The following is a 14,702-nucleotide window of genomic DNA, read 5'->3' as shown; positions in this document are numbered from 1 at the left end:
CGTCACTATGTCCGACAACGAGAATGTATGAACATTAGTCAGTACAGTAGTTGGCCGCGTCTCAGGTGAAACATGACGTTATATGGCTAGTAATTGCAATCTGTCATCGATGCTGGCATATGGCCAACCATATGATTGATGGTCCCGCACATAACAGCGGTCTACCAAGCTGACCGTCCCAGGTCAGCCTCCGCCTTCTTTCGTTGTCAGTAGGCGACTACCTGCACGTTGAAGCGTCCTTAGATCATGATGTTCGACATGCATCTTGCTCGCGTCGTAGTGAGTGCCGCAGTCATCCTTGCCCTTGTTTCACGCAACCTCGCCGCTCCCGCTGTGGCCAATGGTGGCTCTAGAGCTTTCTCCGCCGTTGTCGCCTTTGGGGATTCGTTCACAGACAACGGTACGTCTCTAGTGTTGGTGATATGTGCGGTACTTTTCACTAAGCACCCCTCATACAGGGAAGGGCGCATGGGAAATTTCCAATCATACGTGGCCGGCAGATCCTCACTAGTGCGTCTTCGCGCGATGTTTGGTGCCATATCTTGCTGACAGATTGGTATCTCGAACACTGACAGCGCTGGAGGTCGTTTCTCCAACGGCCCCGTCTGGATTGAATATGTCGCGGATAACCTGACCACACCTCTCGTGGACTATGCAGTCGGGGGAGGTATGGATCCCCTCAACCAACTAAAGCACCACTGTAGGCTGACTGTGCGTCTGTTCCTTTAGCAACTACTTCCAACGCTCTCGTCCAAGGTTACACAGGGCCTGGGTCGAGTATCGCTGTCCCATCCGTGGATCAGCAGGTTGCGAACTTCCTCAAGACCCCACCATCGAACGTGTCGTTCGCTCGCCCGCTCTTCGTTCTCCTAGGCGGCGCCAACGACCCCCTCTTCAACCCCAACGTGACCGCTGCGCAGTCCTTCCACGCGCTCATGTCGTCGAAAGCTGCGCTCGCGTCTGCCTATCCTCGCGCAGAGATCCTGCTTCTTTCGTATCCCGACCTTTCGCGCATCCCATACGACTTCTACGTCGACGCGCAGACGAAGAAGGGACTGCGGACGTTCAGCTACGAACTCTCGGCACTCTTCCAAAATGCACAAACCCAAGGCGGTGGCTTTAAGCACGTCGACCTGATCCCGTTGTTCATGAGCTTCGATTACTACGGCACGCCGACAGCGTATGGCTTCGCACCGCTCGGAGCCTACGGGAGCTGCCTAACGGGCGCCTACGGAGAGACCAAGACGTTGACGGTGTGCGACGATCCGGATGAGGTCGTATTCTGGGACGAGTATCAGTGAGTGTTATCTACTATACTTGGTGGGCGGTGACCATTATGTGCTGAGCATGGTGCTCGCCAGCCCGACGACGCACTCGCATTCGTGGATTGCGCATCTCGTTCTGAATGCCCTCGGGTACCATTGACAAGTGGTCGGCACATGCGTCATGTCGTCAACGCAATCCATAGCTACGAGCAGTAAACAACGCATAGATTATATTCGGAGATGATGTGCAGGGTGAAGGATGAATCTCTTGGAGGAAATATTCGGGTCTCTTGCTTGACGAGCGATTTCCTCGGGACTCATCTACATATAGCGGGTTGTGGGTGAGTAGGTATAAGCGATAGACCACTGAACTCACCGCCACGGTACAACTCTGATCAGTCTACGCGAGTGTAGGCCGGGCAGCCGCGACTGAACGGTCCGCGTCAACACTGGCATTGATAGGGTTGTTGTCCCGCTAAGTACCACGGTGAACTGTACAAACTGCAAATCCTTGAAATTGTCCCGGGAGAGAATGACGTCGACTAGGTCCGAATCTATGCGATCTTCTTGGAGACCTAGAAGGCCTGCCGACACATTGCGTACATAGAGACGTCGGAGGTGGAATTGGGCATCTCTAAGCATGAACTCAAGTGTCTTCCAGAAACTGATGCCGCCCTCCTTGACTGAGGGGTTCACCGCGTCTGCGTAGAGGAATAGGGTATGAACGCTTGGATATACGGCCAGAGTTAGGTTCGCTAGATAACAAGGATCAGATTGTCATCAACGGAGAAGGCTGAGGTCTACGAACAAGCCATGTTCACTTTCAACGTGGTCAGAACCATGTGAGAGCCCAGAATCGTTAGGCGATCAAGAGTGCCTGGGCGCAAAGAGGCCGCGGAGATGCGGAACAAGGCGCTCGACTCATGAGAGAAGAGGAGCAAGTGGGAAATGGAAGTTCGTGAATGGGTTTGGCTAAGCCATGAAAACAGTGAGTCAGTGACGGCGTCTTGGACCGCGAAGTAGATAGACAAGCGGCCCAAAGCTGGACGTTGGTAGACTTGGGGAAAGACGGGATTGAAGGGAGGTACAGGTGGCCATGTGACATGGAAGAGAGAAAGGTCGTAGAGAGAAGGACGGCATGCGGCAGTCGCGCAGTGACAATCTCCGAAGTTGGTCGAATCGAGAGAGGAGTAGTGGTTCAGTTGCCCGGGGACCTTGACCATTTTTGCTCCAGTCAAGGCTACCTAGCGTAAGGGTTCGCAAGGCAGGTAGATGACCGGCCATATCCCAAAACAACAGACAAGAGTGAGCGACGGGGTCCGGATAGAGGGGATCAATCCTGAAGGTACGCGTGTACTGGAGGTATGACTTGAGTGAAGCCGAGTGAAATACCCGTTGCACAAGCAGGTCATATGAAGAGGGGCTCTTGATCGATATTTCTTCGAAGAGGACTGCTCTGCTCGCAGGAGCCCATTCGCGGCAAACGCGCATGCAGCTGCACAACGTGCTATTATCATCCACATAGCTGATTATGATATCCGTGATCTCTCCAGGAAGATGGAGAGACGTCACTGGCATGCGTAAGTCGGTCAGACTTGATACAAACATTAGGGACAACGCGACAATGCAAGTTTAAGCGCACCTCCTAGTCTCGGACCCTGCAACTTCTGTGAGCGACCGTCGTTTTCTCCCAGAAGCTCGGAGAAGCTGCTTTCGAAGAGATTCATGTATGGTGGAGGAGTTGCTTGAGATAGAATATGAACCGGTCAAGCTTCAAGGTCCAGCATGCAGTTGTGCAGGATGTACTGGAAGAGGGGGTCGAATCATAAGTCTCTACGGACCCACAAATGCGCATGCATCCTCGGTACTTCTAGACGCACCGCGTGGAAGTTTTTGTGGCCAGAGGATCACTAGGTGTGGGCGAAGATGGCCAACGGCGAAGTATGGATACTGGTCCTGGACTGTTAAGCGCCCTCATATCATGTGACTCCTATCCCGTATTTGGATTCGGAACCTCCATGGGCGGTAGCATATCCTGAGCATATCAGTGGTTATGACATGGAATCAGTATTCGCTAGCATGTACATCCGGCGTTAGCGAGTAACTTCGTCACTGATGATACAAACATATCTTGAGCGCCAATTCAATCACGTGATGGCCACTTTGGACAAGCGCGGCTCTGAGCTCAGGGCAGACGACAACGCTAACCTGACGCTTACTGCAACCTCGGCCTCTTCTTCCTCTCTTTTGACTGAGACTCTCTTCGCACACAAGGGCAACTTTTTGCTCACTGAAAAATCACGCGGAACATGCTTCTTTCAGCATCACAGCAGGCAAAATGATTCAGCTATGTCGAGCAGAGGACGGAGTGATTGTTCAACTGGACATCTCGCTATGGGATTTAGAAAGGTGCGTACATGGATGCTAAGATATGGGATGGGACTGGTTGGAGTGATTTGGTGGGGTGGTTGAATTTGTCTAAGCACGAACGTCGTGAAGGGTTCAAATGACCGAGGGGATATTCGCCCCTGCTGGGCACCCTGCAACACTTGTACTAGATTGGTTGAACACGTTAAGCTATGTGCTGACCCCAACCTCTCAACAGGTTGGATAGCTTGGAGCAATACATATATGAGAAGACTGGTGTTTCCCCGGACGCCGTTTGGGCGTACCTCTCTGATGGCAGGCCTCTCAAGAATGACAACGTCCGTGAGCTTGCAGGTCTCGAGGATCAGGTGAGGTTTCCTGCACACGCGTACGTACTGCGTCGCTAAAGTCACTTGAGACAATATATGTCTTCAACAAGACGTATCTCAGCTCTGACCCGGACGAAGTCATCCATCACTTGCACTGCGACCCTGAACTGCAACCTCCAGTAGAAGGTAAGTCACGACACTTGTATACGCACCTCCCATGCATATCCTTCGTACCCTACAGACGCAATTGCCTCCACACCCCCATTCCGCATATCCCAGCTTGCGAGCAGCTACGTCCAGACAGCGCTCACGCACGTCGAGTACATCAACCGCACGCTCACCTCCCTCCACTATCAGCAACGCGCCATTCAGATATCATCCAGTGCTCTTGACCATCACATCCTGGCGACATCTGATACCTATGAGGGCCTCGCAGCCATCGCCGAACGCGAGCTGGACAGGCAGGCAAAGCTTCTCGCAGGCCTCGACGCTGACCTGGAGATCGCCAGCCGCGTCAAGGTGCATAAGGAGTTCCTCAGTGTATCTGTCAGGCGCGCAATGGAGGCCGGAGATAAAGGACGCACGTTGGGTGACTACGTGAGCAAGGTTAAGATGCAACAGGTTGCGGCGAGTTGCGTCAAGACACATGAGGAACTGAGGTCACGCTTCGACGGCGTGCGGGAGACCGTGGAACGGCTGAGCAGGGGAAGCGATGAGGTTCGCCACGCGGTGAGCAATAATAGGTGCGCATCATTCTCCTAGTATCCTGAGACAGGACATCAATAGACCCCAGCTCGATAGATGACGGGGAGAGCTGCGGGCGACGCACACAAGAGCTCTGGGAGAGAATCTCGTCTCTCAACTCGACTATCGACAGTAAGTAAGATACCATTTGCATCAGTTATATTGTTCATGTTCTGTAGGACCAGGTTTGGCTCCCGAGAAAGCGCTTCAAGGTGAGCATTCGTTCCCTTGTGTTACTGCAATATGAGAAGTCTTACCATTTCGCAGAATTCCGTCAGTTGGACGATGATCTTCGCCTTGAGGTCGAACGCATCACAGAGATCAAGGTGTGTCTATCTCGCTCAAGCGATTGAACCTCCTGAAGTCACACTGCACTTAGAATGCGTACACGGAGCAGTGCATCCATGCCATCCGTCGGATCAGCGAACTCAACACAGACCTCGTGACATTGCCGTCTGCCATGACCTCGTTACAGACAAGCTTTAGAGCGAAGACTAGCTTCTCGCACATCGCACGACTGCACAGCATGCTCTATGCATATGGAGCTACGGTCGTCGAGATTGTGCGACGGAAGGAGTTCGGTATGCATACGTAGGTTCTCTGGTACGCCCAGTGCTAATACGTTATATAGCACGCTTCTTCTACCAGAGGGCTCAGAGCATACTTGAAGTCATGGCGAAGCTTTCGTACGTCTTCTCTCATTTTCGCGTGTCATGTCGCTTGCTAAGTACATTCATCGTAGGTCCAACGAGCGTAAGCGACGTCAAGCCTACAGGAATGAGGTCCAGGGCGAGCTTCCGTTCGAGGTCAAGGGGCTGGACGACTCCGTGCCCAACATCGACTTCTCTCCTAGCGGCTCCAATGACTCTTCATACACGCTCGAACGCGTTGACATCGATGGTAAGTAGTAGCCGCTAATCATATCTCTCGTAATCCATCCTCACACTCCCTAGACTTCCTCCGCGTCCTTGACGACCTCGAACACTTCGCCAAGGAATCGCACGATTCGGTTGCTGAGGCGTCCGTACAAGAAGCTCGCGCGAAGCTGGACAGGCTCATTGGGAAGATGGACACGCTGGAATCAGGTTTCGATCGAATAGCAGAACGATCTCGTACGTATTGAACCGTCAAACGCCTTATGACTTTACTGAACGCTGTGCAGTACTATCCACCTCACGACTTCTGAGCCATCGACGAAGAGGTGCGTTTGCCATAATCTCGTGCCTGTTGGGATATAGACCGACGATATTTTACAGCTACTGAGGATGAGCAAGCGTACGCAGAGCTGCAGCTGCAGCTGCAGGACCTCCAACAGCAAAGGGTCGCGGAGGAAGCTGCGAGCAAGCAGAGTCGCTCGGCGATGGAGGCTGAGATTGACCAGCTCCGGGATTCCTTGCAAGTGTCCGAAACGGCTCGTGGACAGCTCGAACGCGACCTTCATGCAGCCCGCGCACAGCTTGAGAGCGAAGCCACTTCACGACGAATACTGGAGGAACGCAACACTGAAATGTCGAAAGAAGCGGACGCCAAACGGGAGACACTGGCGAGTGCGCTCGCTGAAGCTACCGAGCAGACCCGATCAGCCGAAGTTGTGCGCCAGCAGCTGACACAAGTCAAGGCTGAATACGAGGCGATGAAGTCACTTGAGGCGCGAAACGCAGAGAAGGTGGCGACGTTGCTGGAGGAGCAGGCTAAGACGCTGAAACGGCTGGAGGAGGCACGGGCACGCGGCGAGGACCTCGAAGCACAGATCCAAGCAGCACGGGCAGAGAGCGACGACGTCAAGCGTGCACTTGTGGAATCGGGCAAGGAGAAGGACCGACTACTGCGTGCGCAGGCATCGGAGCATGACCGGCTCTTGCGCGACCACATCGCGGAGGCGGACGGGGATCGTGCCGTTCTCGAGCATCAGTTCTCTGAACTGCGGGCTGCCCTCGATGACGCGGAGCGTCAGCTCAAGGATGCTCGTGCTCAGGCAGAGATGGCAAATGCGGATGCAGTCGGCCTCCGAGAGGAGCTACAGCGGGTCGAGCATGAGCTCAGGGATGCGCGACGGGATGAGCGGGCCGTCCGGGAGGATCTCCGTGCTGGGCGGGCGTCTCAGGCCGACTTCGAGCACCGGCTTGAGCAGAGCGAGCGACTCGTCGCGCAAATGCTCGATGTTGCGCTCGCATTCCGCGATGCGCATGTGAAGGCTCTATCGAACGTGCAGGCAATGGTTACTCACCCAGGAAATCGAGCGTCGGCAGCCGCTAACCTCGCCGATTCGACCCTCAGCCATTCCCGCCATGCCATCGTCGCGCACTCCGGAGAACCTGCACCCATCGATCCCTCAGATCCTGTTGCTGCGTTGGATGCATTGCGTGCATTCGACCACGACCACTTCCTCGAGTCTATCGGCAAGGCTGGTTCCACGATTCGCAAATGGCAGAAACAGTGCAAGGACTATCGCGAACGAGCTAAGGGCAAGATATCGTTCAGGAACTTCACCAAGGGAGACCTAGCCCTCTTCCTCCCGACTCGAAACTCCATCTCCAAGCCCTGGGCCGCGTTCAACGGTGAGTCTCGGTTGGGCGATCCGTATTTCACTTCAGGCACTGACGTCCGAAATTTCTCCATGACCACCTCTTGCGCCTCCACCCGTAGTCTCTTTCCCACACTACTTCCTCCAGGCTACTGGTCATCTTGCGGAGCAGTTGAAGACCCGCGAGTGGATCGTGGCAAGAATCACTTCCATCACCGAGCGCGTTGTGGATGCTAAGGTACGTCAATGGGGCGTCTATTGGTGCCCTTCCGTCCGGAAGCTTGGCAAGAGCTAATTCTGGCCCATCTTCTGGGTGTACGTCTACAGGACCCGACCACCAATCCGTACGGTCTAGGTGATGGCGTAAAGTACTACATGCTCGAGGTGGAGGACTGGACGCAGCCGTCATACCCCTCCAAGCGTCGGGAGTCGTCCAAGAAGATCCAAACGGTGGAACCACCCTTGGAGCCAGCTGCCCAGCTCCTTCCAGCCACAGAAACAGGCACAATCCCGACTGGGCCCCCGGAACCGGAGGTTGAGGAGTCTTTCAGTGCGACACGACCGCCGACATCCCATCTTTTCCCACGAGCGCGTGCGGCGTCTTCGCCCACTGCAGGCCCTTCTTCGCTTTCACGCCTTCTCGCTCAGGCTGGTCCTTCCGAGGTCCCTGCCTCATCTTCTCTTGGCCTCGTGTCGGCCGATGGCGGGAACGACATTTCCCGCGCACGCGCGGCGTCACCGCCCAAAGACGATAGTCCGAGGGCGTCCCGCAGTGTGTCTCCGACCGCTCCTCTCCCGCCTCTCGCGCTAGCTCCGTCACCGCCTCAATCACACTCTCAGTCCCCTCCGTCCCCGAAACCTCGTCCCATCCCGGGTCCTTCGACGGTCTCTGGATCTCAGCCGGTGAATGTAAACAGCCATGTACCTCCACTGCCTTCACCTCTTCGTCCTGGGTCGCGAGCCTCACGTGGGTCGACCTCGTCGCGTTTCCCGGCTGCACGAATACCTTTTGGAGGAGTCCCGTCTGCAGCGACGGCGAAGGCTATGCCGACGACTGCCCTCTCTGAACCAGCAATATCCACGCTGTCCACGACGCCGTCCTCTGCAACGGGGTCCGGCTCTGGCTCTGGCTCTAGTGACACCGTAGCGATCGGTATGGGTATGCCCGGCGCTCTGAGTAGCTCAAACATACCCTCTCCGGAAGGCTCGCCTACCATGGGTGTGGCTAGTCTACTAGCGCAGTCGCATCGGCGGCGAACGACGTCGTATCACCTCCCCAACGCCCGCAATTCCACCGTCGGGCTGCCTGCGCCGACTGCCAGTGCATCGCCGTCGTCCCCGCTTGCGACAGGCACCGGGGCTGGAGCCGGGATCGGAGCGACGGCCAGCAGCCGGTTGGCCAGTCTGGCGAGTAGCTGGGGCGTCTCGTTCGGTCGTAGGAAGAGGGCGGAGCTCGCGGAGGGTGAGGGCGGTGGGCGTGCCCCTGGGACGTCCAGTCCGATACCGGAGTCGCCTACGCAGGGTTCGGACTGATGCATCGGGTGTGTCCACTGCCAGTCAATTTCCCATTTCACCTCCTTGCGTTCTCGTCCACGCTCTCTACTCGTCGTGCCATGCGCCTTGCACGGCCACACTGTCCTTCGCTGCCATCGCGGATGGTACCTCGCTGTCATTCATTGCTGTTTCAATCTTGCTTTAGGATTCTCGACTTCCTGTCCCATTTGACATTACTGTCGCCGTCGGCGAACTGATCTATAGAAGCTGCTCGTTACAAGTACCGATACATATCTCATTGCATAATTTCATGTGGTTCGAGCGGATTGCATGCGTCTGCCGCCGGGCGGGGTCCACAACCCCGCAACCAAGTGAGGGTGGGTTCTAGACTGTGATTCTTATTACCCAAACAAGTATGACATACGCATATCGTTAGTTGCCATGAGACGACGAGAAGGCTTCTTCATTTCTTGGCTATGGTGATGATCCAACCAGAGGTTCGCGCAACGATCGATTGAGCGTTGAGGACGGCACGGGAAAGGTTCACAGGGGAATTACGTTTTGCGCGCGCAGTTTCCCCGGCACGCCATCGAAAACTCCGAAGCTCGCCCTCGCGAGGACTAGTTGTGGCCGCGTCCCCTGTGTTGCAGACCCAAGGACTGCGACTTGAGATGGTGGCGCAGGGCATTTGCGGACGCGCCACGAGCAGGGCGGGTGGTTTCTCCAATGTTTCCGCGGCCGCACCTCTGGCGGTGAGCTGCATTGTTCGGAGCATCAATTGCAAGGCAATAAGCTCGCAGATCAGAGGAGTGCAGGACGATGAGTGTAAGGTGACGTATGTTGTTCTCAGAGAACAGACTTCGGTGCCGCGCATCGCAACGGTGCTTCCGAGTGTTCGGGTGTTCTGCGAGCGGCGGCCGGTATAATTGAGGGATGTCTCGGCGTGGAGGCGCACCTGGACAGTACATGCGTATCGAATCATCATGGTAAGATGTAGTAAACCATACAGGGGCCACGGAGAAAACATGTGACTGACTGACTTGGCACGCTCGTGGCACGATCTCGCACCGCTTATCTTGAACGTTGAACGCTGAGGCGGGCGTTGTTCAGGTGGTCTCCTTTTTTAATACTAGCTAGCATAGGCTAGCGTGCTACGTACCTAACCTGCAATTGCAAGGATGCGGGGCAGCTAAGAAAAGCTTTCAGTGAAGTGTCGGAGCACCCCACGGGGAAGGAAAACGTTCACGCTGGTGGCTGCGATGCGGGATCATTCTTGTTGTCCAAAGTTGGACAGGTCGCCTGATGTGCATCGCCGCCCGACGGGCACTGGCGCCCGACCCTCGCTCCCTCCTGTCTTCCATCTTCCTCTACAAGTGTGTTTTGAAGCGCCATGTTCGACACTTGTTGCAGGTTGCGTCGATTCGGATGGCTAGGGAGCGCTAGGCCAGGGGAGGAGGAGGCAGGTCTAGGTCAATCGCAAGCCCGCCTGGGCGTCGGTTGCCTCTGGGAAGAAACCCCTTCGCGGAACCTCCATGTTCCTGAGGCATCGAAGGTCCTCTCAACCCGTATTGGCAAGTGCTTAATTGCTACTCTATCATACGGAACGCAGCGACATCATACGGTGCCTGTTCGACATTCGTACACGAAGCCCAGTGTGCCCGCGAGATACAGCTTCGGAGATGAGGCAGAGAGGCAGAGGAGTATGGAGCAAACATGTTCCGAGAGTTTCGTGGCTGCGTGTGCCAGCGTGCCTGGCCAGATCTCGCCAACCGTGCCGGCCAATGAGATCCGCGGCTCGGATGCGGGGGCAATCAAACGAGCGGGGAAACTGGAGAATCTTTGGAGAAACCACCGACGTCGACCGTCCTGGCGGTCACCTGGCCACTCTTTCCCCGTGTTCGCAGCTCAACTAGTATAAAACCTCCACGCTCGTTACTTCTTTCCTCCAGCTTCTCTCAGCTCGTCCCTCATCCCGACCTCAAGTCTATCTCGCCAGCTCATCATGGCCGTCGGTGCCGTTATTACCGGTTCGAGCCCTCACGAGGGCTTCATGCATCTCGTGGACCCAAACAGGAAGTGGTACAACAACCGGAGGTGCGTAGTCAACCCGCCCAGTGCCCATGCCCGCAGTCAGAGCTGACCATCATGGTTCCGCAGGATCATCATTCTTAACGCATGGCTCGTTCTTCTGTAAGTTCCTGACTACGTACGACAATGGTCTGGGAATTGACAATGACTTGCGTTCAGGCTCATCACCGCCTCGACAAACGGTTTCGATGGTAGTCTTATGAACAGTCTGCAGTCTATGGACCAGTGGGAGAACTTCTTCAACACCCCACAGGGAGGCACCCTCGGTTTGCTGAACGCCATCCAGGTGAGCAGAGTGTTCGGCTGCTTGTTCACTCGCAGAGCGGAAGCTCATCCGTACGCAAGAACATTGGTTCCTTGGCCGGCTATCCCTTCGCCCCATACCTGTCTGACGGTATCGGCCGTCGGCCATCCATTTGGATCGGTGCAGTCTTCATGATAGCAGGTTCCGCGCTCCAGACCGCCTGCCAGAATATCCACCAGTTCATTGGCGCTCGGTAGGTGCCTGTTCGGATCTCGTCTTGAATACCTTGCTGATACACGCCATCGAAGTTTCCTCATTGGCTTCGGGCTGAGTATTGCGTGTGAGTACCTCCACTCCATGTGACGTGCAACTTACTCATAGGGACCATCTTATAATAGCAAATGCCGCGCCCATGTTGGTCACGGAGGTTTCGTACCCTGTCTACCGGCCGCAACTGAGTTCCCTGTACAACACCCTCTGGTATTCCGGTAACATCATGTACGTTGCAGCTGTCCACTAAAGAGGTACTCGTACTGACATTAACACGTTTCTAGCGCTTCATGGTCCTCGTTCGGAACTGCGAGGATCAACAATGAGTGGTCATGGCGTATTCCGTCCGTCCTCCAGGCCATCCCCTCCGTCCTCCAATTCTTCCTCGTCTGGTTTGTGCCCGAGTCGCCCCGTTACCTCGTGAGCAAGGGTAAAGAAGCCAAGGCTCTACACACCCTTGCATACTACCATGCAGACGGTGACGAGACTGATCCGCTCGTCCTGTACGAGTTTGAGGAGATTAAGACCGCTATTCGCATGGAACAGGAGGGTAAGCACACTTCCCCGCGGCTTCCCCGTCACATAAGCTAAACGGGTATCATCCACCGAACAGCCAAGAAGAACGTCGGCTGGAAGGCCCTCGTCGCAACCCGTGGCAACCGTAAACGGATGGTCATCATCATCGCCATCGGCTGGTTCTCGCAGTGGTCTGGCAACGGCCTCGTGTCATACTACCTCACCAAGGTTTTCGACACCATCGGTATCACCGATACGGACATCCAGCTGCTCATCACCGGTATTCTCGCCATCTGGAATCTGTGCTGGGCCGTCTTCGCGTCCTTCCAGGTCGACCGCTGGGGGCGTCGGTTCTTGTTCCTCACCTCCGCTGCAGGCATGACTCTGTTCTTCACGCTCCAGACCATCTGCTCCGCGCAGTACGCCATTCACGGCACGCCCTCCGCAGCACACGCTGTCATCGCGTTCATCTTCCTCTTCTACGCGTTCTACGAGTGAGTGTCTTCACTCCTTGTGATGGATTTGCGATGTGTATACTGACATGTTCGCGCAGCCTTGCGTTCACTCCGCTCATTGTGTCCTACACGCTGGAGATTCTGCCGTACTCGCTCCGTGCCAAGGGCTTCAACGTGTTCAACTTCACGATCTCGATCGCGCTGATCTTTAACCAGTACGTCAACCCCATCGCGCTGAAGAACATCGGCTGGAAGTACTACGTGCGTATCACTTGGCGAACCTTCCCTGCACTCCGAATCCGTGCTGACGATCATGCGTGTAGATCGTGTACTGCTGCTGGCTCGCGTTCGAGACCGTCTTCCTGTACTTCTTCGTCGTCGAGACCAAGAACCGGACGCTCGAGGAGACCGCTGCGCTCTTCGACGGCGAGGACCTCGAAAAGCTGCACGAGGCTGCCCGTGCTGCTGCCGCAGCCGCAGAGGTCCGCCACGAGGACTACGACGAAAAGGGCTCAGATCCGGGCATCAAGGCCTAAGGCCTGTTGCCCCATCCGATGGCGCTTTTCCCTCCCTCCTCCCCTCCCCTCCTCTCCTCTCCCTCTTCCCTCCATCGGGCTTGTGTCAACATTATGTCTCATTTACGGTATCGGACGGTCACGATCGCGGAAGGTGCGGACGCGGAATGCGCACATGTAACTATAGCTTGACTTTGACTTCTCAAATACTCTCCGGGTCCTGGGGCTGCTACCGCCTTCGTCGTGGGCTGCTCTTCTCATAACTTCGACGTGTATGTGTTTGCTGCTTCGGAGCCTCCTATTAGTTTTGTCTAGTGTATATTATGACTCCCCACGACCCCCACTCTCCACGGATAGGATAGGCACCAGCCCCCTCTTCTTTCCCTATCTCCTGCCCCTGCCCTCCCCCCCTCCCTCGCACACACTCATAGTTGCATACGCACGCACGCCATCGATATGAGGATCTGCATTGCACGGCGCGAGATGTACACCATATACGACTCGGGATTGTCCACGAATACCGAAACCTTACCTCTACACTACATCCTCTATTGCCCGCGTGCAATATCATAATTTATATAGTTCAAGACGTTCCCACGTACGATACAAAGTTGTCAATCAAACTGCCACAAGCTTGAAATCTTCCCCGCCGATGGCGCGCGGGGCGTCGTCAAGTGCGCTCTCGGATATCACTCAGACTGCGCTACGCCCCACAGTCACTTGACTGCGGTCGCGCAGCGGCACATAGCAGCAACTCGACACCAGCAACTCGACACCCTGAGTGAGTACTGGGGGCGGAGATGATCAGTCCGCCCGCTATGAAGAGGCTCAGGATGAAAGAGAATCGCCGCGCAAACGCATATCGCAGTGCGCCTACTAGCCTACGGCCTGGAAGGGGTTCCTGGAAGCCCGGCGAGGTTCGATTCAAGTTCCCGGCCTTCAGGCTCAGCATGGCAGGGAGCGACGCACGGGCCACGACACTGGCAGATTGGAGCCCGCGCCGTGTGGGAGTACCTGGGGAGTACGTACGCCGCCGGATAGCCTGGAGCGGCAGGCGTGTGACTGCCGCCACCTGAGCGACAACTTCAACAAGCTACCGAGCTCGAAGTCGTCTGGGGTGCTATGTATTGATGGGTCACATGTGCCCCTTGTACGCGTGCGATGGGGCTTAGCGGGTTTCACGCAATGCGTGTGATGATCTGCAAGAGAACTGCCAACTGGGCTTGGGGACGGTCAGCAGGGCGGTTAACCCCACCGCCGCGCACCGGGAGCGGTCCGAGTCCGGCTGGGGCGCCGCGGCGTTGAATAGCGGCATTGGTCGAAGACTTGGGGGCGTGATTGCGCTCTCGTGCTCTGCTCTCTTCTGCTCTGCCAGTGCTAGTGTGCGATGATCCTCTCGGCGGTTGGGCGGCTTGCGAGGCAGCGTTATTCGGAGTCTCTGGGTTGAAACCGACCCGCATGGCTGCGATCAGCGTGCTTACATAGTGCTTCAAATTCCTGGCATTAGATCGCCGTGTGGGTTCGAGGAGTTCGGACTCTGACTCTAACGACATGAAACCAATTGCACTTGAGCTTGAGCCATGGGACCTAGCTCTATAGACGCACGGCATCAAATTCTCAGATTGAAGTTCAGAGATGTGCTTCTCTTCCCTCAGGCTTCCAGGCAGGCTTCCACGACTCCTTCGGCTATAGGTACTAGGCGCGGGGGAGATAATGGCCTGGGGCTCCTCTCAGGTCGGCCTGGAGCGCACGTACCTGCAAGCAGACGTCGGACGACTTTGTGGAGAACGTCCCCGGCCCTTGGCGAACAATCAGTCCGAGTCGCTCGGGAGCTGATGATGAACTTGAGCTTGAAAGGCACTGTCCCGGCGCGAAGTTCGGACATTCGATG

At 55.9% G+C, this 14,702-nt stretch overlaps 5 protein-coding genes across 5 annotated transcripts; 4 read left to right on the top strand and 1 right to left on the bottom strand.

The window, feature by feature from the left end:
- Window positions 1-178: 178 nt before the first annotated feature.
- On the top strand, window positions 179-1,796 carry L226DRAFT_507500 (uncharacterized protein). The gene is made up of 5 exons (XM_067678129.1): window positions 179-400; window positions 459-510; window positions 576-667; window positions 730-1,297; window positions 1,362-1,796. The coding sequence occupies exons 1-5, from the start codon at window positions 247-249 to the stop codon at window positions 1,423-1,425; spliced, it is 930 nt and encodes a 309-aa protein (XP_067536188.1). The 5' UTR covers window positions 179-246; the 3' UTR covers window positions 1,426-1,796.
- On the bottom strand, window positions 1,511-2,973 carry L226DRAFT_534531 (uncharacterized protein). The gene is made up of 4 exons (XM_067680695.1): window positions 2,908-2,973; window positions 2,074-2,836; window positions 1,642-2,020; window positions 1,511-1,586 (listed from the first exon to the last, which is right to left on the bottom strand). The coding sequence occupies exons 2-4, from the start codon at window positions 2,486-2,488 to the stop codon at window positions 1,583-1,585; spliced, it is 798 nt and encodes a 265-aa protein (XP_067536187.1). The 5' UTR covers window positions 2,489-2,836; window positions 2,908-2,973; the 3' UTR covers window positions 1,511-1,582.
- Window positions 2,974-3,472: 499 nt separating this feature from the next.
- L226DRAFT_560124 (uncharacterized protein) lies at window positions 3,473-9,049 on the top strand. The gene is made up of 15 exons (XM_067683336.1): window positions 3,473-3,674; window positions 3,871-4,000; window positions 4,051-4,147; window positions 4,203-4,704; window positions 4,755-4,837; window positions 4,885-4,917; window positions 4,973-5,031; window positions 5,085-5,286; window positions 5,337-5,391; window positions 5,448-5,605; window positions 5,659-5,817; window positions 5,868-5,906; window positions 5,962-7,263; window positions 7,352-7,467; window positions 7,557-9,049. Exons 1-15 carry the CDS (start codon window positions 3,604-3,606, stop codon window positions 8,760-8,762), a joined length of 4,212 nt encoding a protein of 1,403 aa, XP_067536186.1. The 5' UTR covers window positions 3,473-3,603; the 3' UTR covers window positions 8,763-9,049.
- A 1,028-nt stretch (window positions 9,050-10,077) lies between these two features.
- L226DRAFT_50088 (uncharacterized protein) lies at window positions 10,078-10,701 on the top strand. The gene has a single exon (XM_067677800.1). It carries the CDS (start codon window positions 10,114-10,116, stop codon window positions 10,639-10,641), a length of 528 nt encoding a protein of 175 aa, XP_067536185.1. The 5' UTR covers window positions 10,078-10,113; the 3' UTR covers window positions 10,642-10,701.
- A 24-nt stretch (window positions 10,702-10,725) lies between these two features.
- On the top strand, window positions 10,726-12,832 carry L226DRAFT_461848 (hexose transporter; the record flags this gene model as incomplete). The annotated part of the gene is made up of 10 exons (XM_067675683.1): window positions 10,726-10,817; window positions 10,881-10,913; window positions 10,971-11,097; window positions 11,157-11,308; window positions 11,364-11,395; window positions 11,454-11,553; window positions 11,610-11,875; window positions 11,939-12,335; window positions 12,395-12,557; window positions 12,620-12,832. The coding sequence occupies 10 exons, from the start codon at window positions 10,726-10,728 to the stop codon at window positions 12,830-12,832; spliced, it is 1,575 nt and encodes a 524-aa protein (XP_067536184.1).
- Window positions 12,833-14,702: the final 1,870 nt, after the last annotated feature.

Source organism: Lentinus tigrinus (genome assembly GCF_003813185.1).
Source record: "Lentinus tigrinus ALCF2SS1-7 unplaced genomic scaffold L226scaffold_10, whole genome shotgun sequence".
Taxonomy (NCBI): Eukaryota; Fungi; Basidiomycota; class Agaricomycetes; order Polyporales; family Polyporaceae; genus Lentinus; species Lentinus tigrinus.
This window is presented reverse-complemented; position numbering and strand designations above follow the sequence as displayed.

What these genes read in the sequence shown, in the direction of transcription:
- L226DRAFT_507500 (XM_067678129.1), top strand. Translation starts at nt 247, where the DNA reads ATGATGTTCGACATGCATCTTGCTCGCGTCGTAGTGAGTGCCGCAGTC. An exon ending in GGATTCGTTCACAGACAACG is followed by an intron (nt 401 to 458) that starts GTACGTCTCTAG and finishes CCCCTCATACAG; the next exon opens with GGAAGGGCGCATGGGAAATT. An exon ending in GTATTCTGGGACGAGTATCA is followed by an intron (nt 1,298 to 1,361) that starts GTGAGTGTTATC and finishes GGTGCTCGCCAG; the next exon opens with CCCGACGACGCACTCGCATT.
- L226DRAFT_534531 (XM_067680695.1), bottom strand. Translation starts at nt 2,488, where the DNA reads ATGGTCAAGGTCCCCGGGCAACTGAACCACTACTCCTCTCTCGATTCG. An exon ending in GTTGAAAGTGAACATGGCTT is followed by an intron (nt 2,021 to 2,073) that starts GTTCGTAGACCT and finishes CTTGTTATCTAG; the next exon opens with CGAACCTAACTCTGGCCGTA.
- L226DRAFT_560124 (XM_067683336.1), top strand. Translation starts at nt 3,604, where the DNA reads ATGATTCAGCTATGTCGAGCAGAGGACGGAGTGATTGTTCAACTGGAC. An exon ending in TGTGCGACGGAAGGAGTTCG is followed by an intron (nt 5,287 to 5,336) that starts GTATGCATACGT and finishes TACGTTATATAG; the next exon opens with CACGCTTCTTCTACCAGAGG. An exon ending in TCGAATAGCAGAACGATCTC is followed by an intron (nt 5,818 to 5,867) that starts GTACGTATTGAA and finishes AACGCTGTGCAG; the next exon opens with TACTATCCACCTCACGACTT.
- L226DRAFT_50088 (XM_067677800.1), top strand. Translation starts at nt 10,114, where the DNA reads ATGTTCGACACTTGTTGCAGGTTGCGTCGATTCGGATGGCTAGGGAGC.